Below are 24,077 nucleotides of genomic sequence, written 5' to 3' on the forward strand. Positions count from 1 at the left end.
TAAAAAAAAAAACTTACTGCATGCACTCTCTCCTTTCCTTCTCTATGTCTAGTATGCTTTGTCTGTATAGTGCGCAAGAAACAATCCTTTTCACTGTATACATGTGACAATAATAAATCAAATCATTTCCAAATGCTGTCCAGTGACTCCGACTGGAAGATGAAGCTAAATGCACATTTGGGTGATGAGGAACTATGTTGAGCTGTGAAATCAACTAGTCAAATTAAAGGTGGGTGGCATGGTGGCACAGTGGTTAGCACTGCTGCCTCAGTGCCAGGGACTCGGGTTCGATTCCGGCCTTGGGTCACTGTCTGTGCGGAGTCTGCACGTTTTTCCCATGTCTGCGTGGGTTTCCTCCGGGTGCTCCGGTTTCCTCACACATTCCAAAGATGTGCAGGTTAGGTGCATTAGCCATGCTAAATTGGCCCTAGTGTGTGGGGGATTAGCAGGGTAAATGTGTGGAGTGAACGGGAATAGGGGCTGGGGTGGATTGTGGTCAGTACAGACTCGATGGGCCAAAGGCCACCTTCTGTACTGTAGGGATTCTATGATTCAAAATGGTCAGACAAGACTTGCTGTCTGGGTTCGTGCACTATTCCCCAGAGTCAGCACCTCGCCAACATTATTAACCAAATCTGCTAGAATTTTAAAATGTTTGAATCATTCACACAATTCAAATTAACCATTCTTCTTTTAAAGTTCCAGTGTGAATTGATGGCATTAGAAAAACTCACAAATGAACCATGAGTTTTGACTTAGATTGGGAGGGAAGAAAACTTCAATTAAAAAAGAACTTCAATTTTTAAAAAAAGCTTTATTTTTTCCATTATTGGTTATAGCATTGTACCTTAATCAGCAATAGGTAGATGTGAAGGGAGGCAGCCATAACCCCTGGGTCCCGGTCACACAGAGCTTTCCTGAACTTGTCATGAATGTGTTGAACTTGGTTTGGAGCAATAAGATAAAACTTGTACAGGGCAAGTACGGCTTTCCTTCTTATTATTTCCCTATAAAGAAGCATTGTTTTGTTTTTTAAGCACATTTTTGCACACAGGTTTACATTCATAATTATTAATTTTAACTCATCAGAAGCCAGAGCATTATTTATAAAACAAGCATAAGTATGAAACATGTATCTTCTGTGCATTGTTAAGCATTCCGTGCATTGCTAACAGCAATCTCAAAAATATTTAATTTATTGAAACTTTCAAGCCCTCCCCCACATTCCTTTAATGGATTAGATGCTTACTCTCAGAGACAATAAGTAGTCTCACAACACCAGGTTAAAGTCTAACAGGTTTATTTGGTAGCACGAGCTTTCGGAGCGCTGCCCCTTCATCAGGTGATGACGGGGCAGCGCTCCGAAAGCTCATGCTACCAAATAAACTTGTTGGACTTTAACCTGGTGTTGTGAGACTACTTACTGTGCCTACCCCAGTCCAACTCGGCAACTCCACATCATGGCTACTCTGAGAGAGTGATCCAAGAATTCTTGTCAGTAGTTCTCTGCAGTTCAGTATCATGAAGGAAAAAAAACCTTGGATTCACATGCACCAGCAAATTTCCCTGTTCTTCATGGTAACTTATACAATGTGGTGGGTTACAGTGACAGGAGCACAATACTATTATTCCTCTTGAAAGGTGAAGCTGTGTTTAAGGAGTCTGTTCCTTTAAGACCATAGTCTAACTATTAAGAGGTCAGAAATTAATTATGGTGCAACGACAGCAATGTGTAAATAGTGACGATACTGTGCCTTTAAGAAAGGTATTCGTGTTGTGCTTTTTGTGCAGGATTTGTTTTAGCACTTTGTTTTATGAATGGTGTGGTTTTGTCTGCCCCCCACCTCCCCCGCCGAAGCCCCAGTTGTTACTGCAGCAGCATAATTGCTCTTAATTGCTAAAATGTATGTTTTAATCTGAACTAATGCAGGGTTATTTTAATATTTTCCCCAGGAGTTTTTCCATAGTGGGGCTTGATTAGGTTTTAACAGGAAAAGTCATGTGACTGGGCAGGGCTAGGCTCACAGAGAGGAACTGAGTTCAGTGTCTGCTTGGGAGCTGTATAGAGAAGTAACTAAATACAATTAGCAAGAGGAAACAGTAAAAAAAAACAGGAATTTTTAAGGCGTCAAGGCCACCAATAACTCGAGCTGCATACTGTGAACCAACAACATTAACACGCCTCTAAACCCGGGATGGTGACTGTTTAAGAATAGTGAATCAATTCCATGTCAGGTGCATGTACTACTTGGAAAACAGATTTTTAAGAGAATTTCACACTCAGGTGCAGGTGATTATGGAATGAAAATACCTGTGTGTTATTTTCAGATATTCTATTTCTTTCTAAGAAAGTTCATTTACAGTATGTTCCAATTTTAAACCAGAATTTTAGGCCTTTTAAGCAATTAATTATCTTTTTTGATTAAATTACATCATCATGCTCGGTCAAATACAGGAAGTCCTGCGACAGAACTGCAATGACACTCCTTAGAGAATATGTACAGGTCAAGATGATACAAGCTGCTCAACATTATAAAGTGAGAGCGCGTAGCATTTTCCGAGCAGCCGGGGACTTTTCTCTGCTATCTGTGCATAGGTAGCTACAGTTGTCCACATACTGACAAGTTAGGATTATTTTAAACTTCTCTCCAAACCTGCCAATTGGTACAGCAAAATGTACGGTAAAGACTGCATCCGTCATGTTATTATACATGGCTAACAGTGAGTGTCTTCTACCTTCCCAATGAAAATATTAGTGAATCTAGTAAAACACAACAGTCCTGCCTGGATTCAGGTTATGGAACAAGTGCCAATATTGCCTTGGAAATGACTGAATGTCTCCATTTTATAACAGCCCTGATTTATATTCACTTACTTAGAGTGTTGAAGCTTCTCTTCAACCAAAGGAAGAACTGCTGGGATCATATCTGGTGGAAAAAGTTGGCTGGCAATAGTCAGAGCCATGCACACCTCAAGAAGGTTAGTGCTCTGCAGATCCTGAAATGAGGACAAGAGTTTCCAGAATTAAAATCAATAGCAACACAAGTCTGAGTTTATATGCAAGAACTGTATCTTCTCATCTACACAGACAGACAAGTTGGAACAACAGAAAAAAATACGGAAAGGTCCAGCCAACCCTTTAAGCCTGCTCCGCCACTCAGAGATCACAGGTGATCTTCCACATGTACATCAAAAGTGTTTTACTATTCAGCATAACAAATACAGAAAATAAAATTTCAGCAATATGTGACTTCTAACATAGAAATATTTAATCCAGAAAGCTTGGAAATCATGGGACAGAAGCAGGTCCTCCAGCCCATTGGGATAGTGCAGGTTCTCTGCAAGAACAACTCAGTTAGGCTCACTTTCCCACCCATTTTGTTACCCTTAAAGTGACATCTGTTACACATACTTTAAGCAGATGAATTTTGTTCAGGTGTCATGGTAAGAGTTAGCGTACAAAGAAAAATTCATTCAATATTATTTCAGCCCTCCCAATCACTGGGTGAAACCAACCTTTTAAGTAATGCATCAAAATAAAATTACACAACCACTGCTGATGTGGGAGCCAAGCACAGCACAAAATACAAGGCTGAAACATTTGCAACCAGCTGCCAGAAGTACAAGTGGATAATCCATTGCGGCCTTCTCCTGAGGGCCCCAGCATCACAGATGCCAGTCTTTAGCCCCTTCCATGTGTTGAAGGCACTGGATACAGCAAAAGCCACGTAACATGACAAAATCCCAGCTGTAGTACTGAAGACATTGCTCCAGAACTAGCTGAGGCCCTAAGTCGTTCCATTATAGCTACAACATTGGCATATAATCAACAATGTTGAAAATTACCCAGTTATGTCTTGTCCACAAAACACACGACAAATCCAGGTGCAGGAAGTTCCTCCAATTAAATATTGAAAAATCAGAAACCATCGTTTTCGGATCCACTCCAAACTCCGTTCCCCAGCTACCGACTCCATCCCTCTTCCCCTCACAGCTCATAGATGGTGAAAACCTCATTTATGCCTTGGTTGCACCTGGACTTGACGATCCCAACACGCCCCTGGTTGGTCTTCCACATTCCACAATGCAAACTTGAAGTTAAAAACTCTGCTACCCATGTCAAAGCTCGGAGCAAATCCCATTAACACTCACATGCCTGTGCTCGCTAACCCACACCGGGCTCCTGGTCAAGTAACATCTTGACTTTTAAATTTCTCATCCTAGTTTTCAAAGCTGTGCCCTTGCGCTCCACTATCTCTGTAATCAGCTCCAGGATATCTGCATTCATCTAATTTGGGCCCCTTGTGCATTCCCAATTGTAATCACTTCACCATTGGTGGCCACGTCTTCAGTTACCAAGGCCCTAAAGCTTTGGAATTCTCTCTTTACATCCCTCTACCTCATTTCCCTCTTTTAAGACACTCCTTAGTCAATGAGGCCCCTGCGAGGTGCCAATAAAAGGTGCTATGCAAATATAAACTGCAGTTTTTAATAGTACCTTTAAAACAGGAAAAGCATCTCGAGGCACTTCAGCAAAGTGCAATCAGACAGTAATTGACACCAATCAGAGCAGATTTGGGGGAATAAATCCTGGATGAAGATTTTAAACTCCATTTTGATGGGAGATAAGATGTATCAAATGATTGTTTTGTCACATATGGAATATTGTGCAAGGCAACATGAAAAGTGAACAAAGGCAGCACTTTTCCAAATGCCAGTAAGTACTGTTGTGAACCAAATATTCATGACTGCTTTGAAATGCAAAGCACATTATTCCTACATTCATATTCCAGGCATATAATGAACTAATGTTTAACGTATGAATACAAAAGGTTTAAAAGAATTTCAAATTCTCTCATCAACTGGATGCATTCATGTACTCCAATTCTGATAAATCATTTATTCTGAATATTTAAATAATTTATCCTGAATTTCACTTTCGTAAAGCAAGATTTAACCATTTAGAACATTACCAGACATTACAAATTACTCAACTTTCAAGTGTTGGAACTACACATCATGATCCACTTCTACGTTTGCCAAGTAATCTAACTCAATAGCAGCTACAGATTGGGTGATTGCTTATTTCTCCCAAAGCGCATTGCCTCCAGAGGACTTCAAACAGCGTCATGACACAAACCTAATTTCCTATCACGCAATGCTGTACTCTTCCATTTGCTATCCTCGACAATCCCACCAGTCTGTGGGATCAGAGCAAATTTATGAGACATCTTGGATAGTTCATTGTAATCGCCCTGTAAAATCACTCATTTTAAACTCTGGGCGGTAAGGAATGTTTTAAACTTGGGATATATAAAAGACCGGAGCGGTTTCAGCCATCCATTGTGCATTTCCCCTGATATCCCCATGAGATGTAAAAGGAGAGGTGACTAATGGGCAACTGAATTGACATTGAAACACTGTTAAAATTACCTCAATTTAACAATCATTAATGCTTGCACTGAAGTTAGGATTTCATTTGAGTCAAAAGTTGCTGTCCAATGTGAAATGGAAATTTGTAACTGGGCTGAAATTTAAGAGCATTTAAAAAAAAACATCTGGTTTTAAAGTTTATTTATTAGTCACAAGTAGGCTTACATTAACACTGCAATGAAGTTACTGTGAAAATCCCCTAGTCGCCACACTCCGGCGCCTGCTCGGGTACACTGAGGGAGAATTTAGCATGGCCAATGCACCTAACCAGCACACCTTTTGGACTGTGGGGGGGAAACCGGAGCACCCGGGAGGAAACCCGCGCAGACACGGGGAGAACGTGCAGACACGGGGAGAACGTGCAGACTCCACACAGGCAGTGACCCAAGCCAAGAATGAAACCCGGGTCCCTGGCACTGCGAGGCAGCACTGCTAACCACTGTGCCACCGTGATTTATCTTCCTTAACAACTTTGCAAACACTGCACTCTGGAGGATGGCCATTTCTGCAAGTCCGATCAATTGGTATGAGAACCAAGAACACAATACATTTTTCAAACATTTCCCTCCTGGGATAATCTCGGGAAGTCCTGCAGTTCCCATTCCGTGTCTAAAAACAAAGGTGATCCGAATAGAAATAACAACTTAACATGAGGTGGACACATGGCCTTTTAATCTGAGGCGCAGCATGCCAATGCACTAATGGTTATCCCTCCAACATCCTCAAGATTGACTTTCTTTTGCTAAGTCAGCTAATGACAAATATACAAAAATTCAAAATTCTTTAAATAAAATCCTGAATTAAGTAAAATTATTCACTGTAATTGGGAACAGTAAGTAACAAATGTACTGTTGATGTTCATTCATTTAATTGAATTTGTTTTTAATTTAACTCCAAGGGGGACAGGTTTCCTCGGTGTTATATAAAACAAAATAGCAAACACGCTTCTAATTTTAGAACACATGGTTTACAGGGGAGAATTTCTCCCAATGCCCACGTGATGTTGATATGTTTAGCATCATAAATAGATTGCCGGTATGTTATGGTATGAAGAAAGTTTGATACGTCTTTAAAACTAGTCATCATATTACTTAAACAGCAAGTATAAAGACCAAAATGCTTCATTTCCTCAAAGTTCAATTGTTTAACTAAAACTGATAAAACTTCAGATACCTTTGCCATGATTTCATAGAATCATAGAAACCCTACAGAAGGAGGCCATTCGGCTCAAGTCTGCACCGACAACAATCCACCCCCCCCCCCCCCCCCCCCCCCAACACCTGTAATCCCACATATTTACCCCGCTAATCCTCTAACTTACACATCCCGGGACACTAAGAGGAAATTTAGCATGGCCAATGCACCTAATCCGCACATCTTTGGATTGTGGGAGGAAACCGGAGCACCTCCCGGAGGAAACCCACACAGACATGGGGAAAACGTGCAAACTCCGCACAGAGTGACTCAAGCTGGGAATTGTTGAACCCAGGTCCCTGGAGCTGTGAGGCAGCAGTACTAACCACTGTGCCGCCATTCCTTGCAGATTCACAGTGAGATTCTTCTCCTTACATACTTCCCGAGGGTCTCTTCAAATTTGTCATCAGACTTGGACGTTCGATAACCATCAATGCACACTCTTCATTACCAAATACTGGAAGCATCAGGCCACTTGTCAGACAGATAAACCACACACGCAGACCAACACATTTACTGGAATCACAGGCAAAAGCCCTCTGTGCTGTGACATCACCTGATGGACGTTTTAACTTCAAATAAAGTGCTAAGCTCCTACTCTTGTTAAATATGGAAAACAAAGACTGCAGTGGATAGGAGCAGATGGTTGTATGACACTGTAAGCACAGCATTTTTTAAAAACAGGCACTGAATTTGTTTTCTCAATTTAAGTGTTAGAGAAATAATCCAATAGATTTTGGCAATGTTTAAAGACTGAGCTCCAATTCCAGGTTTAGAACAAGCGTGCTCTGAAAAAGCACAGTATTTTGGCATCTTTACCTGATCACAAAATAATTTAGATATATATTGGTTTAAAGGTAGAGCTCACTCTTGCCTCAAAATATTATCCATTAAATGATTTCCTCTGGCATCCAGACCAAGACATGATCAAGCTCTGATCAAAGCACTAGAAAGTCCATCTAATTAAGATAAGGAAGGGATCATGGTCAAGGAATTCTCCACCACAGAAGGTGATGGAGACCAAGTCACTGAACGTTTCTAAGGAAGAAATAAATAGATTTCTAGACACTAAAGGCATCAAGGGGTGTGGGAGGGGGAGGGGGGGGGGGGGGGGAGAGGAGAGAGAGAGAGAGAGAGAGAGAGGCTATAGGAAATAGGTGGGGGTGTGACATCATGGGCAGCACAGTGGTTAGCACTTCTGCCTCTCAGCGCAGGGGGACCCGGGTTCGATTCCCAGCTTGGGTCACTATCTGTGCAGAGTCTGCATGTTCTCCCCGTGTCTGCGTGGGTTTGCTCCAGGTGCTCTGGTTTCCTCCCAAAGTCCAAAGCTGGTTAGGGGCCATGCTAAATTCTCCCTCAGTGTACCCGAACAGGCGCCAGAGTGTAGCGACTAGGAAATTTTCACAGTTAACTTCATTGCAGTGTTAATGTTAGCCTAGAACCATAGAAAATTACAGCTCAGAAACAGGCCTTTTGGCCCTTCTTGTCTGTGCCGAACCATTTTATGCCTAGTCCCACTGACCTGCACTTGGACCATATCTCTCCACACCCCTCTCATCCATGAACCCGTCCAAGTTTTTCTTAAATGTTAAAAGTGACCCCGCATTTACCACTTTATCTGGCAGCTCATTCCACACTCCCACCACTCTCTGCGTGAAGAAGCCCCCCCTAATATTCCCTTTAAACTTTTCTCCTTTCACCCTTAACCCATGCCCTCTGGTTTTTTTCTCCCCTAGCCTCAGCGGAAAAAGCCTGCTCACATTCACTCTATCTATACCCATCAAAATCTTATACACCTCTATCAAATCTCCCCTCAATCTTCTACGCTTCAGGGAATAAAGTCCCAACCTATTCAATCTCTCAGCCTACTTGTGACACTAATAATTAAACTTTAGGCGAATTGCTCCAGAATGGACACAATGGATCAAATGTGCTGCAACTATGCTGTGATTGTTTTGCGCTTTAGTTTGATGTGCCAGTATTTTTACCACTATCAAATACATAGTAATTGTAGAGTTAACATGACTAATGGTCACTTTTTGAAAGGTCATCGACTTGAAATATTACTACTGTTTCTCTCTCTACAGTGAAGGAATGACAATATAGTTTCAAGTCAGGATGGTGTGTTGCTTGGGTGAAAACCTGAAGCTGGTGGAGTCCCCATACATCTGCTGTCCTTGCCCTAAGTGATAGAGGTCACAGGTGTGGAAGGTGCTGTCAAAGTAGCTTTGGTGATCTGCTGCAGTGCATCTTGTAGATGGTACACACGGCTGTCACTGTCTGTCAGTGGAGGAGGGAACGAATGTTTAAAGTGGTGGATGGGGTGCCAAACCAGCGGGCTGCTTTGTCCTGGTTGGTGTTGAGCTTCTGCAGTTTCATTGGAGCTTCAGTCCGACAGACCCAACAAAGCAGCTGCTGTGATTGGCAACCCATCCAAAACCTCCAACATTCATTCTCTCCATCAGCCACAGAGTATTCTTGATGTGGCTATGCAGAAATATTCACTTACCATTCTCTTCTAAGCCTCTTTTGAAAAAAAAAAGTGACATTTTTGCTGAGGTTTCCCTGATCTTTATTTCTGCTCAATGCTGATACTTGCAGGGCTGCTGGTTTACCACAAGTCAGCTGCATTGACCCATTCAAACATGAAAAGTGAGTCACAATTCACGACACAGTGACACAGTGATTAGCACTGCTGCCTCACAGCGACAGGGACCCAGTTCAATTCCCGGCTTGGGTCACTGTCTGTGCGGAATCTGCACGTTCTCCCCATGTCTGCGTGGGTTTCCTCCGGGTGCTCCAGTTTCCTTCCACAGTTCGAAAGACATGCTGGTTAGGTGCATTGGCCATGCTAAATTCCCCCTCAGTGTACCCAAACAGGAGCCAGAGTGTGGCGACTAGGGGATTTTCACAGTGACTTCATTGCAGTGTTAATGTAAGCCTACTTGTGACACTACTGAATAAATTTTAAACAATTCAAGTGGTCTGAGAACTGGCACAGAATAATTCTAGCCAATACCTGATTCTATAGTTTGGGATTTTCAATGAAAAAAAATGAATAAAGTTGTGAAAGCCACCACAAAACAATAAAAAGAATCTGACTTACTGAGTTACCTTAAACCAGGAGCTTTGCCAGAATCAGTATGGGTCAGAAATTAGATAAGGTAGATAGTCAACATTTTTTCCCAAAGGTAGGGGAGTCTAAAACTAGAGGGCATAGGTTTAAGGTGAGAGGGGAGAGATATAAAAGTGTCCAGAGGGGCAATTTTTCAGAGGGTGGTGAATGTCTGGAACGAGCTGCCAGAGGTAGTAGAGGCAGGTACAATTTTGTCTTTTAAAAAGCACCTTTATGACTCTAAAGGAAACCTGAGGGAAAAGGTGAGAATTTTTGTTTTAGAATAAGGATTTATAGAGTGTAGAAAAGTAACTTGCAAAACGGTAAGTAAATGCATCTGTATGATCACAAAAAAACTGCAAAACATTTTTATTAGCATTTACATCCTTGCTGATGAGATTTATAGAGTACAATATAGTTGAGTATAGAAGTTGGGAAGTAATGTTGCAGTTGTACAGGACGTTGGTGAGGCCGCACCTGGAGTATGGTGTTCAGTTTTGGTCGCCTTGCTATAGGAAATATGTTATTAAACTGGAGAGAGTGCAGAAGAGATTTACAAGGATGTTGCCAGGACTCAAGGGACTGAGTTATAGGGAGAGATTGGACAGGCTAGGATATTTTTCTTTGGAGCGGAGGAGACTGAGGGATGATCTTATAAAGGTGTACAAGATCATGAGAGGCATATATTGGGTGAATGCACTCAGTCTTTTTCCCAGGGTTGGGGAAATCGAGAACTAGAGGGCATAGGTTTAAATTAAGAGTGGAAAGAATTAATGGGAACCTGAGCAGCAACTTTTTTTACACAGGGGATGGTACGTATGTGGAATGAGCTGTCAGAGGAAGTGGTTGAGGCAGGGACATTGACAACATTTAAAAGGCATTTGGACAGATACATGGATAGGAAAGGTTTAGAGGGATATGGGCCAAATGTAGGCAAATGGGGTTAGCTTAGATAGGCATTTTGGTCAGCATGGACGGTTTGGGCCAAAGGGCCTATCTCTGTGCCGTAGATTCTATGAACATAAAGTTTATTTATTAGTCACAAGTAAGGTTTGCATTAACACTGCAATGAAGTTACTGTGAAGGCAGAGTTTGCAGATTAACTTGGATTGATGCAAGCCAGCATTTTCTGTGACACAGTTAGGATTGATTCAATATACCATCTCTTCTTACCTTTAATACAGTGTTCACGAGCAGTAGCAGCAGCTCATGGCTTTCACTAAGAAAGAGAGAAACGGCCAAATAACCTAGCAAAGAAACAAAATGTAAACTGCAATATACTCAAATAGTTCCAGTGCAATTCCTACTGTTATTCCCACTGCAGAATTTCAGGATAACAAGTCAAATGTTTCAGTGAAACCTTCAGTCCTAGTCCTCGAGTCCAGAAACATCGGTTGTCCAGAAAATCTTTTGAGCAGACACAAGTATCAGTTGCATCATTTTAGTACAGTACTTTGAGCGGAAAAATTGAAGTTACAGTACCTGTAGAAGCAAAACCAGTTTAATGTTCTACCATTGTTTTACATTTCAGGTAAATATTTATATTGGTGTTTTCCAGTTCACACATTTTTGGTTAGGCATTCTAATGTCATTTTATAATTCAGAAAAGTCCAAAATCCAGAAATGACTTGGTCCCAAGCATTTTGATTGGAGAGGCTATAGTTCCGGGCCAAAAGTTATGTTTAGGGTTCATTGCCATGTTATTTACAATACAATGACCAGCTAACCATTCACAAATTCGGAGTGGTTAGGATCTAGAGTGCACTGTCTGAGAGTGTGGTGGACGCAGATTCAATCGTGGCTTGAGAGAGAGAGAGAGAGAGAACTGGACATTTTTCTGAAGATTAAAAATATGCAGAGCTGCAGAGAAAAGAGAGGGTAAAGGGGCGACACGGTAGCACAGTGGTTAGCACTGCTGCTTCACAGCGCCAGGGACACGGGTTCAATTCCCGCTTGGGTCACTGTCTGTGTGGAGTCTGCATGCTCTCCCCGTGTCTGTGTGGGTTTCCTCCCATATTCTGAAAGACGTGCTGGTTAGGTGCATTGACCCAAACAGGCGCCGGAGTGTGGCGACTCGGAGAATTTCACAGTAACTTCATTGCAGTGTTAACGTAAGCCTTACTCGTGACTAATAAACTTTTTTTTTTTTAAAAACTTTACTTTAGTGGGACTAATGAGATGCTCTTGCAGGGAGGCAGCATGGACATGGGCCAAATGGCCCCCTTCTGTGCTGTAACCATGCTATGATTCTTACTGCATTACCTAGAGAAAAGAGGGGTGTTAATTTATCTCATCGAGGGGGAAAACAACCAAATCGATCAATCCTCACTGGACATTTACTTGTGCAACTTAACAGAGGTTATTAAATCACAAGCAGCAGAAATTCTGTTCAATGTTGCTCTTGGTATCCAGAAAATACTGTACAATCCTTCTTACTGATCAGCAGACCACACCAATAATCAGGCCTGCAATTCTCCTGCTTTGTAAAGTTAAATTACCTGGGCTGTACCACCAGGCGAGCTAAATATATTTATTTTTTTAAAAGTTATCTATTTAATCAATCAATGCTCTTGAGGAGGCAACATACCAACTCTTTTTTCCATCAGACTACCCTGTTGAGCTAGTTTGATAGCATGAATATATCCAAAGGAGGCCTCGTACCCCAACATTTCACAGTAGATCAGTCGCACCAAACATTCTCGCATCTGTTTCTGTAATAGGAAGAGAGCAAAGGTTTATTGATGGCACAGTGGTTAGCATTGCTGCCTCACAGCGCCGGGTTCGATTCCCAGCTTGGATCAGTATGTGTGTGGAGTTTGCACATTCTCCCCGTGTCTGTGTGGATTTCCTCCAACAGTCCGAGAGACGTGTTGGTTAGGTGCATTGGCCATGCTAAATTCTCCCTCAGTGTACCCGAACAGGTGCTGGAGTGTGGCGACTAGGGGATTTTCACAGTAACCTGATTGCAGAGTTAATGTAAGTCTACTTGTGACTAATAAATAAACTTTGAAATGTGCCTCATCACGAGTTGGTTCTTCTGACAGTGTTCACTAACAGGTCCCCCACCCAAATAATCATCATTCACTAGTGAGCTGTGGCAGGAAGTGCTGGAAAGCCATTCAACTGCAGGATCATTGCACCAAACTTGCTCCGGTCTTCAACTAATGTCCACACTGTTTATTCCCAGTAGGGACACTAGTCAGCAATTAACTGCAGAAACATCGTCTGATTATTCTCTCCCTAGCTCTGAAGTACAGCTTCAAAAATATGGTTAGACAATATATTTATTGTACTCCCCACAAGAAAACAATGTTAAGTGTTCAGACTTAAATAAACCAAACAAATTCTGAAACTAAATGATCCCTCCACCCCCTAGATAACAGTGCGGTTTCAGTTAATTGTCAGATTAAACTTCAATTCAAATGCTAATCGTCTTTCCACCAATAAAATTCTTATCAAATGTGCACTTCAGTGATACCAGCTCCTCTGATGAGGAGACGATAACGTGGTGGTATTGTCACTGAGACCCAGGGTAATGCTCTGGGGGCGCAGGTTCGAATCCCACCACAGCAGATGGCAGAATTTGAATTTAATTAAAAGTCTAATGATGACCATGAAACCATTGCCGTTTGTCGTAAGAACATGTTTTTGTTCACTCATGTCCTTCAAGGAGGGAAATCTCCCGTCCTTACCAGTTCCGGCCTACATGTGATCCTCCGAAACAGCCTAGCAAGGGCAAAGCTATGATTGTAACGCTACATTCTGCACTCTCTTGTTTCCTTCTCTATGAACGGTATGCTTTGTCTTTATAGCATGCAAGAAACAATACCTTTCACTGTATACCAATACGTGACAATAATAAATCAAATTAAAAAAGTCAATTAGGGATGGGCAATAAATGCTGGCCTTGCCAGCGATGTCCACATCCCATGAATGAAAGTAAAAGAATTTCTAAATAGGGAATGTTGATAACTGTTTTTTCTTTTAAAGACCCCAGGTTAACAGAAAATAAATCTTAAAGATGAAAAATGGAAATCTATCCAAGGGGTTTTAAGAGAAACACACTTGTTCAAAATTATACAACAGAAAATGCTGAGACTATAAAAGATTTTTCCACTATAACTCGTTTGCGTATGAACACACCGGTTCAATTTTCAATTGCAGCTTTTTGAAATCTCTCATCTCTTCACCCTCGATGCTGTCCTGCATTTATTGGCCATGCCTCTTTACTTAATAGTTCTCAACCAAGATGAAATCTTGGCACAGTGGTTAGCACTGCTGCTTTACAGCGCTAGGGATCCGGGTTCGATTCCCAGCTTGGATCAGTGTGTGAAGTCTGCACATTCTCCCCATGTCTGCCTAGGTTTTCTCTGGGTGCTCTGGTTTCCTCCCACAGTCCGAAAGATGTGCAGGTTATGTGCATTGGCCATGCTAAATTCTCTCTCAGTGAACCCGAACAGGTGCCGGAGTGTGGTGACTAGGCGATTTTCACAGTAACTTCGCTGCAGTGTTAATGTAAACTTACTTGTGACACCAATAAATAAAGTTAAAATATTGCTCTTTAAAATGCTACAATAAAATGTGATTTTTTTTAATACTTGACCCAGCAACTGGAGAATCTGTCTTAAAGCACCAGACAGCTATTGAGAGCTCACACAAAAGATGCTGTACCGAGCTCCCAGACACAATCGCGTCATATAGACCACTCATTGAAAGGAGAAATTAATCTATTGATTCAGAGGGTGAATTCTTACCAGTGATGTGGTAGGAGCAGAGACCTGTTCTTTTAATGCAGCCAATTCCTTCTTTATCAATTTCTCCTCATCCTAAAATCAAAAACATTTAAATGTTAATACAAAATGAAACAGTTAAACATGATGAGTTCTAGCTTACGCTTGAATTATTTACTGACAAAATGAGAGCACTCGAACAGATAACAATAACTTCTTTCAGTCCATAATCTGATCGTTAAGGCAGATATATCTACGGAATGCAATGTTATGAGAGCAGGTATGATATGATCATTTCACAAATTAGTTTCAAAGGGTTCCAAAACTTGTGTCAATATTTTCTTTGACAAAAATCTTAAGGAAATGGAAAACAGTTGTGGAAATTATTCAAACAGTTCAGCGATACACCGGATGGAACATCAATCCAGAAAACTACTTGGAATTTTACCATGACAATAGAGTTAATGTCAGGAGGCTACCCTTTGTACCAAAACTGACCAAAACTTGGGTCGGGACTCTGGGCTGAACACCACCACCAAAAACTCTGGCTTGTGTGTTTGGGTTGGGGAAACAGTGGGTTCCATTCCAAATGAGTGAGTTACAATGATCCAAAAGATGTATTAATCAACATTTATCTTGCGACCACCAGGTCCAAGCAGTTTGGCAGAGGTTCCTCTGCATGTTCAACTTGATTGAATCATTTTTTTTCCTCTTCAGTGAGTTACGATGACCTAGGATACATTACCTGATGGCAGCAAATTCAATAATAACTCAAAATGGATAGAGAGAAACATTTGGACTGGCTTTGGGAGAGGTGTAGGATCAATTGTAGCTCTTTTGGAGAGCTGGAACAGGCATGACGGGCCAAACTGCCTTGTAAGATTCTAAATGAGATAGGGAAGGGTGAGAGTGAAAGATAGATTATGTAGTTGCTGGTTTAGATACATTAGAATTCTAATCACAATTGCATGTTTTACCTGATCTGATTGTGTGTTTATTTTCTACGGAATTACGTTTGTGTGCAATTCTACAGGAGTATATTCTACACACAAGGAATTGAAAAACAATTGCTTATCATTGATGCAGAAGTGAAAATATTTTGTAAACTTCACCCCAGCAGCACACAGCAGTAACTGGTCTCAGCTATGTATGGGAGAGACACGGGGTCAGGATCCAGGTGCCTGGATGAATTCCACGTCTCTCTCACCCCTACACGAATTTCAAATAGTCCAATCGGCCAGGCAGCAAGCCCAGTGCCCAATTAGAGGCACCAAGTGCCTCAAGGCATAGGGAACTGCTTCCCTGGCTAAGCAGCAGCCATGTTGGGGGCTGCCGCTGCCTTGCTGATTCAAAAGCAGGCAGCTCTTCAGAATTGGAAGGTGATCGGTGGTCAAACAAGGCAGACAAGTTAACTGCCAATGTTTGCGCCAGCACCAGTTTTCCCCACAGATTCCTCCAAAAATCACCTCCAAACAAATTTATTCGGGCCCCCGCAGAGAACACAACAGCTGATCACTACTCGGCACAGGACTGTTGGGGCTCACTGGGAAAAAAAAGTTGAAAATTTAAATTTCTTTCCGCACAGGCCCTTTAAGAAACTCCTGAAGGTGCTCAAGGAGCCATTAATGGGACGCGAGGGTCTTACCTCCCCCCACCGGCAGCCCATTGAAAATTTGAACTATCCGAAAGGTCAACATGACTTCCAGGACAGGGATTCTCAAAGCCCACCAGTATCAGGTCCTGGCCTTATGACCCTCTGAAAATCCCTTCAATGGAAACTATACACACAAAAAAAAACATTCAGCAAATGTTCAATGACATAAAATAATGGCAATACTGATCTCTCTGGGCCTAATTTCTCTACGTTTGAGAAGATTGCTACAGTGGTTAGCACTGCTGCCTCACAGTGCCAGCGACTTGAGTTTGATTCCCGGCTTGGGTCACTGTCTGTGTGGAGTTTGCACGTTCTCCCCGTATTTGCGTGGGTTTCCTCCGGGTGCTCCGGTTTCCTCCCACAGTCCGAAAGACGTGCAGGTTAGGTGCATTGGCCATGCTAAATTCTCCCTCACTGTACCCGAACAGGCGCCAGAGTGTGGCGGCTAGGGGATTTTCACGGTAACTTCATTGCAATGTGAACATAAGCCTACTTGTGACACTAATAAACAAACTGAAACTAAACATTCTGTTTCAAGAAAGCAAAATGTTTTGGTTCTGGTATAGAGAAGCATTATGCTCAATTCATTCACCTCTTTTGCCTATTTAAATCTTGACAGACCTGCTGTGAACAAAATACAAATATTTTTCAGAATGGCAGAACTGCTGTTCCTACTTTGGTACTGATACAACTCAATGTTTTATTAATATTCTCAAACAATTATTTATTTGTAATAAGTTCCATTATACTGAAAATAGTGACATTGTCAAAACTGAGCATAAATTCTCAACCGTGTTATTTTGCAAGTAATTGCATGGCATATTCAAAACATGGGCAACAGGGGAACACTAACTATACTCCATGAAATACCTGCACGACTATAACAATACTGTACAACGTAGACTGAAAACAGGATTTTCCGGCAATACACTATAATTTATTTCTGTGATGATACCAACACTATTAAAAATGCCAGCAAAATAAACATCATAGGCAGGAAGTGTTCCCAGCAACTGCCATCAAAAAAACTTAACCCAAAACAATAAACAGACAATGGGAAACAAATTCAAGACTAAGACTCAAAATTCACTCTGTTGAAAACCTCTCATCTCTGTCAGTCTGTTCCCTTCATTTTCTTCCCTCATCAAGGAATCCTGAAGAGCTAGGATTCAACTTGCACCAGCCAACTTCAGTCAAAAATCAAACACTCTGCCTTGCAGTCCTTGATGTGGAGATGCCGGCGTTGGACTGGGGTAAGCACAGTAAGAAGTCTCACAACACCAGGTTAAAGTCCAACAGGTTTATTTGGTAGCAAATACCATAAGCTTTCGGAGTGCTGCCCCTTCATCAGGTGAGTGGGAATTCTGTTCACAAACAGGGCATATAAAGACACAAGCTCAATTTATAAAATAACGGTTGGAATGCGGGTCTTTACAGGTAATCGAGTCTTAAAAGTACAGACAATGTGAGTGGAGAGAGGGTTAAGCAGAGGTTAAAGAGATGTGCATTGTCTCCAGCCAAGACAGTTAGTGAGATTTTGGAAGCCCAGGCAAGTCGTGGGGGTTACAGATAGTGTGACATGAACCCAAGATCCCGGTTGAGGCCATCCTCATGTGTGCGGAACTTGGCTATCACTTTCTGCTCAGCGATTCTGCGTTGTCGCCGACAACTGATCTGCGGGTAACAGACAGTTACCTGCAGATCCGACCAAAGAACACACCCGTCAACTCAGACTGATCAAGACCTTTGATCCGGACCTTCAGAGCATCCTCCCACGTACTCCCCGCGTTGGAGATCTCTACTGCCTCCCGAAGATACACAAGGCCAACACACACGTCCGTCCCATCGTATCGGGCAATGGGACTCTGTGCGAGAACCTCTCCGGCTATGTCGAGGGCATCCTGAAACCCATTGTACAAAGAACCTCCAGCTTTTGTCGCAACACTATGGACTTCCTACAGAAACTCAGCACACATGGAGTAGTTGAACCAGGAGAACTCCTCATCACAATAGATGTCTCAGCACTCTACACCAGGATCCCCCACGACGATGGCATTGCTGCAACTGCCTCAGTACTCAACACTGACAACTGCCAATCTCCAGATGCAATTTTACAACTCATCCGCTTCACCCTGGACCACAATGTCGTCACCTTCAACAACCAGTTCGTCATCCAGAAATACGGAACAGCCATGGGGACCAGATTCGCGCCTCATATGTCAACATCTTCATGCACAGGTTCGAACAAGACCTCTTCAACCGATGCTATACACTAGATAGATCGATGACGTTTTCTTCCTTTGGACTCAAGGTGAACAATCACTGAAACAAGTTCCATCCCACCATCAGACTCACCATGGACTCTCCGGAATCGGTTGCATTCTTGGACACACGCATCCCCATTAAGGACAGTCACCTCAGCACTTCACTGTACCGCAAGCCCACGGATAACCTCACGATGCTCCACTTCTCCAGTTTCCACCCTAAACACGTTAAAGAAGCCATCCTCTACGGACAAGCCCTCCATATAGACAAGATCTGCTCAGATGAGGAGGATCGCAACAGACAACTCCAGATGCTGAAAGATGCCCTCATAAGAACAGGATATGGCGATCGACAGTTCTGATGCGCCACAGCGAAAAACCGCACCGACCTCCTCAGGAAGATAAACATGGGACACGGCGGACAGAGTACCCTTCGTCGTCCAGTACTTCCCCGGAGCGGAGAAGCTACGACATCTTCTCCGGAGCCTTCAACACGTCATTGATGAAGACGAACATCTCGCCAAGGCCATCCCCACACCCCCACTTCTTGGCTTCAAACAACTGCACAACCTCAAACAGACCATTGTCCGCAGCAAACTTACCCGCCTTCAGAACAGTGACCACGACACCACACAACCCTGCCACAGCAACCTCTGCAAGATGTGCCAGATCATCGACACGGATGCCATCAGCTCACGTGAGAACACCATCTACCAGGTACACAGTACATACTCTTGCAACTCGGCCAACGTTGTCTACCTGATACGCTGCAGGAAAGGATGTCCCGAGGCATGGTACATTGGGGAGACCATGCAGACGCTACAACAACGGACGAATGAACATCGCTCGACAATCACCAGGCAATAGTGTTCTCTTCCTGTTGGGGAGCACTTCAGCAGTCACGGGCATTCAGCCTCTGATCTTCGGGTAAGCGTTCTCCAAGGCGGCCTTCATGACACACAACGCAGAGTCGCTGAGCAGAAACTGATAGCCAAGTTCCGCACACATGAGAACGGCCTCAACCGGGATCTTGGGTTCATGTCACACTCTCTATAACCCCCACGACTTGCCTGAGCTTGCAAAATTTCACTAACTGTCCTGGCTGGAGACAATACACCTCTCTTTAACCTGTGCTTAACCCTCTCGCCACTCACATTGTCTGTATCTTTAAGACTTGATTACCTGTAAAAACTCGCATTCCAACCATTATTTTGCAAATTGAGTTTGTGTCTTTATATGCCCTGTTTGTGAACAGAACTCCCACTCACCTGATGAAGGAGCAGCGCTTCGAAAGCTAACGGCTTTTGCTATCAAATAAACCTGTTGGACTTAACCTGGTGTTGTGAGACTTCTTCCTGTCCTTGCAATACTTACCAAGGTTTGTAGTGAATGTTAAAAATCCTATGCAATACTGGAAAAGCAGCAAGTTCTCCCAATTGCATTTCCCTCAAGTGTTAGCCATGCCTCACTGGCAGCACTCAGTGCCAGCATAATCAGACACCCCACGCATCCTGGACGTTCTCTCTTTTACCTTCTTCCGTCGAGAAAAAGATACAAAAGTCTGAGGTCACGTACCAACTGACCCTGCTGCCATCAGACTTTTGAATGGACTTACCTTGCACTAAGTTGATCTTTCTTTACACCCCAACTATGACTGTAACACTACATTCTGCACTCTCTCATTTCCTTCTCTATGAATGGTATGTGCGCAAGAAACAATACTTTTCACTGTATACTAATATGTGACAATAATAAATCAAATAATAATAAATCACTTCTGAGGCAGAAGGCACTGAGGGAATGCTGCACTGTCAGAGGTGAGGCATTAATCATAGAATCCCTACAGTAGAGAAGGAGGCCATTCGGCCCAGCGAGTCCATACTGACCACAATCCCATCCAGGCCCGAATCCCATAACCATCATTTATCCTGCTAATCCCACTGACACTAAGGGCCAATTTAGTATGGCCAATCAACCTAACCCACACATCTTTGGATTGTGGGAAGAAACTGGAGCACCCGGAGGAAACCCACACAGACACAGGGAGAATGTGCAAATTCCACATAGACAGCGACCCGAGGCTGGAATTGAACCCAGGTCCCTGGCACTGTGAGGCAGCTGTGCTAACCACAGTGCCACCATGCCACCCAAACAGAGTCCCCATCTGCCCATTTCAAGTGGATGTAAAATATCCCACAGCCAGTATTCAAACTAGAACAGGGAACGCATCCTGATGCAAGGTGCATCCCTCAACAAACAACACAAAAAAAACTGCGATCATCATATCACTAGTCAGGAGGAGAGGAAGAGTGAATTGGGGGGGTAGGGGGAGTTGGGGAGAGGAGTTAGGGTGATGGGGGTTTGGATGGTGGGGATGGGGAGATGTGATTTGAGGGATTGGGGAAAGGGGTTCAGGTTGGAGTTGGTTGAGGAGGAGGTTCAGGTTGGGTTATGGGAGGGGTTTGGTTAGGGTGATGGGGGTTTGGATGGTGGGGTGGGGGACAGAGTGTTAGGTGATTTGGGGGAGTTGGGAAAGGGGTTCAGGTCGGGGAGGGGGTGTAGGTTAGGTTGGTTGGGGAGAGGTGAGAGAGAGGGTTTAGTTTGGCGTGGGAGGTGGGGAGGTGGCGGGTGGATGGTGGGCGTTTAGTTTGGGGGGGCGGGCGTGTAGTTTGGGGGGGCGGGGGTTTAGTTGGGGGGGGTTTAGTCGGGGGGGCGGGGGGGGTTTAGTCGGGGGGGGGTTTAGTCGGGGGGGGGTTTAGTCGGGGGGGGGTTTAGTCGGGGGGGGGGTTTAGTCGGGGGGGGGTTTAGTCGGGGGGGGGTTTAGTCGGGGGGGGTTTAGTCGGGGGGGGGTTTAGTCGGGGGGGGGTTTAGTCGGGGGGGGGTTTAGTCGGGGGGGGGTTTAGTCGGGGGGGGGTTTAGTCGGGGGGGGGGTTTAGTCGGGGGGGGGTTTAGTCGGGGGGGGGTTTAGTCGGGGGGGGGTTTAGTCGGGGGGGGGTTTAGTCGGGGGGGGGTTTAGTCGGGGGGGGGTTTAGTCGGGGGGGGGTTTAGTCGGGGGGGGGTTTAGTCGGGGGGGGGTTTAGTCGGGGGGGGGTTTAGTCGGGGGGGGGTTTAGTCGGGGGGGGGGGGTTTAGTCGGGGGGGGGGGTTTAGTCGGGGGGGGGGTTTAGTCGGGGGGGGGGGTTTAGTCGGGGGGGGGGGTTTAGTCGGGGGGGGGGGTTTAGTCGGGGGGGGGTTTAGTCGGGGGGGGGGTTTAGTCGGGGGGGGGGGTTTAGTCGGGGGGGGGGGTTTAGTCGGGGGGGGGGGTTTAGTCGGGGGGGGGGTTTAGTCGGGGGGGGGGTTTAGTCGGGGGGGGGGTTTAGTCGGGGGGGGGGTTTAGTCGGGGGGGGGGTTTAGTCGGGGGGGGGGTTTAGTCGGGGGGGGGGGTTTAGTCGGGGGGGGGGGTTTAGTCGGGGGGGGGTTTAGTCGGGGGGGGGGGTTTAGTCGGGGGGGGGGTTTAGTCGGGGGGGGTTTAGTCGGGGGGGGTTTAGTCGGGGGGGGTTTAGTCGGGGGGGGGGTTTAGTCGGGGGGGGGGTTTAGTCGGGGGGGGGTTTAGTCGGGGGGGGGTTTAGTCGGGGGGGGGTTTAGTCGGGGGGGGGTTTAGTCGGGGGGGGGTTTAGTCGGGGGGGGTTTAGTCGGGGGGGTTAGGGGGGTTTAGTCGGGGGGGGGTTTAGTCGGGGGGGGGTTTAGTCGGGGGGGGGTTTAGTCGGGGGGGGGTTTAGTCGGGGGGGGGTTTAGTCGGGGGGGGGTTTAGTCGGGGGGGGGTTTAGTCGGGGGGGGGTTTAGTCGGGGGGGGGTTTAGTCGGGGGGGGGTTTAGTCGGGGGGGGGTTTAGTCGGGGGGGGGTTTAGTCGGGGGGGGGTTTAGTCGGGGGGGGGTTTAGTCGGGGGGGGGTTTAGTCGGGGGGGGGTTTAGTCGGGGGGGGGTTTAGTCGGGGGGGGGTTTAGTCGGGGGGGGTTTAGTCGGGGGGGGGTTTAGTCGGGGGGGGGTTTAGTCGGGGGGGGGTTTAGTCGGGGGGGGGTTTAGTCGGGGGGGGGTTTAGTCGGGGGGGGTTGAGTCGGGGGGGGGTTTAGTCGGGGGGGGGTTTAGTCGGGGGGGGGTTTAGTCGGGGGGGGGTTTAGTCGGGGGGGGTTTAGTCGGGGGGGGGTTTAGTCGGGGGGGGGTTTAGTCGGGGGGGGGTTTAGTCGGGGGGGGGTTTAGTCGGGGGGGGGTTTAGTCGGGGGGGGGTTTAGTCGGGGGGGGGTTTAGTCGGGGGGGGGTTTAGTCGGGGGGGGGTTTAGTCGGGGGGGGGTTTAGTCGGGGGGGGGTTTAGTCGGGGGGGGGTTTAGTCGGGGGGGGGTTTAGTCGGGGGGGGGTTTAGTCGGGGGGGGTTTAGTCGGGGGGGGGTTTAGTCGGGGGGGGTTTAGTCGGGGGGGGGTTTAGTCGGGGGGGGGGTTTAGTCGGGGGGGGGTTTAGTCGGGGGGGGTTTAGTCGGGGGGGGGTTTAGTCGGGGGGGGGTTTAGTCGGGGGGGGGGTTTAGTCGGGGGGGGGTTTAGTCGGGGGGGGGTTTAGTCGGGGGGGGGGGTTTAGTCGGGGGGGGGGGGGTTTAGTCGGGGGGGGGTTTAGTCGGGGGGGTTTAGTCGGGGGGGGTTTAGTCGGGGGGGGGGTTTAGTCGGGGGGGGGGTTTAGTCGGGGGGGGTTTAGTCGGGGGGGGTTTAGTCGGGGGGGGGGTTTAGTCGGGGGGGGTTTAGTCGGGGGGGGGTTTAGTCGGGGGGGGGGGTTTAGTCGGGGGGGGGGGTTTAGTCGGGGGGGGGGGGGGGGGGGGTTTAGTCGGGGGGGGGGGTTTAGTCGGGGGGGGGGTTTAGTCGGGGGGGGGTTTAGTCGGGGGGGGGTTTAGTCGGGGGGGGGGTGTTAGTTTGGGGGGGTGTTAGTTTGGGGGGGGGGGGGGGTTCTGCTCCGGCCGCTCCCCCACCTGTTTTGACGCCAGCTCGGTGACGCCCCGGATCAAAGCCCCGAGTTTGGAGGCGGCGGAAAGTTTGGCGCCGGGATCCAGGGACAAGAGGCTCGGCAGCGCCGACAGCGTCTTCTCCATCACGTCGCTCATGGTGGCGCCTCCGCCAGGCCCGGTGTCAGGCAGCGAGGGAGCGGCGCCTCCGCCAGGCCCGGTGTCTGGCAACGAGGGAGCGGCGCCTCCGCCAGGCCCGGTGTCTGGCAGCTCAGGCCCGCCTTCCTCACAACCGCCTCCTGTTTGAATCGGGAAACTTTATCAAAACCCGGAGCGGGGACAGTGTCATACCCAGGCCCGGCCACCAGGGGGAGCAGTGAGGCAGCCCTGTGCAAGTTGGTCCTGTCTGGAGACAATACACATCTTTTTAACCTGTGTCTAATGCTCCCTCCACCCACATTGTCTGTACCTTTAAGACCTGGCTGGCTTTAGGGATTCGCATTCTAATCAGTATTCTGTAACTTGATTTTGTGTCTGTTTGCACTGTTTGAGAGCACATTTCCACTCCATCTGACGAAGGAGCAGTGCTCCGAAAGCTTATGGTATTTGCTACCAAATAAACCTGTTGGACTTTAACCTGGTGTTGTGAGACTTCTTACTGTGTTCACCCCAGTCCAACGCCGGCATCTCCACATCATGAAGACATAGAAACCAAGCTTGCTGACCTAC

At 46.0% G+C, this 24,077-nt stretch overlaps 1 protein-coding gene across 1 annotated transcript in view; it reads right to left on the reverse strand.

Moving 5' to 3' along the window:
- The window catches only part of ap4e1 (adaptor related protein complex 4 subunit epsilon 1), a 72,302-nt gene extending 48,650 nt beyond the window's left edge, over window positions 1–23,652 (reverse strand). The window contains exons 1-6 of the mRNA XM_078241352.1: window positions 23,376–23,652; window positions 14,497–14,568; window positions 12,330–12,453; window positions 10,916–10,989; window positions 2,876–2,997; window positions 848–1,007 (exon numbers count right to left, since the gene is read on the reverse strand). Coding sequence (XP_078097478.1) covers window positions 848–1,007; window positions 2,876–2,997; window positions 10,916–10,989; window positions 12,330–12,453; window positions 14,497–14,568; window positions 23,376–23,507 — 684 coding nt within the window. The 5' untranslated portion in view covers window positions 23,508–23,652. The remainder of the gene's footprint in view (window positions 1–847; window positions 1,008–2,875; window positions 2,998–10,915; window positions 10,990–12,329; window positions 12,454–14,496; window positions 14,569–23,375) is intronic.
- Between the last annotated feature and the right edge of the window lie 425 nt (window positions 23,653–24,077).

The sequence above is a fragment of the Mustelus asterias genome, chromosome 24 (assembly GCF_964213995.1).
Source record: "Mustelus asterias chromosome 24, sMusAst1.hap1.1, whole genome shotgun sequence".
NCBI classification, from domain to species: domain Eukaryota; kingdom Metazoa; phylum Chordata; class Chondrichthyes; order Carcharhiniformes; family Triakidae; genus Mustelus; species Mustelus asterias.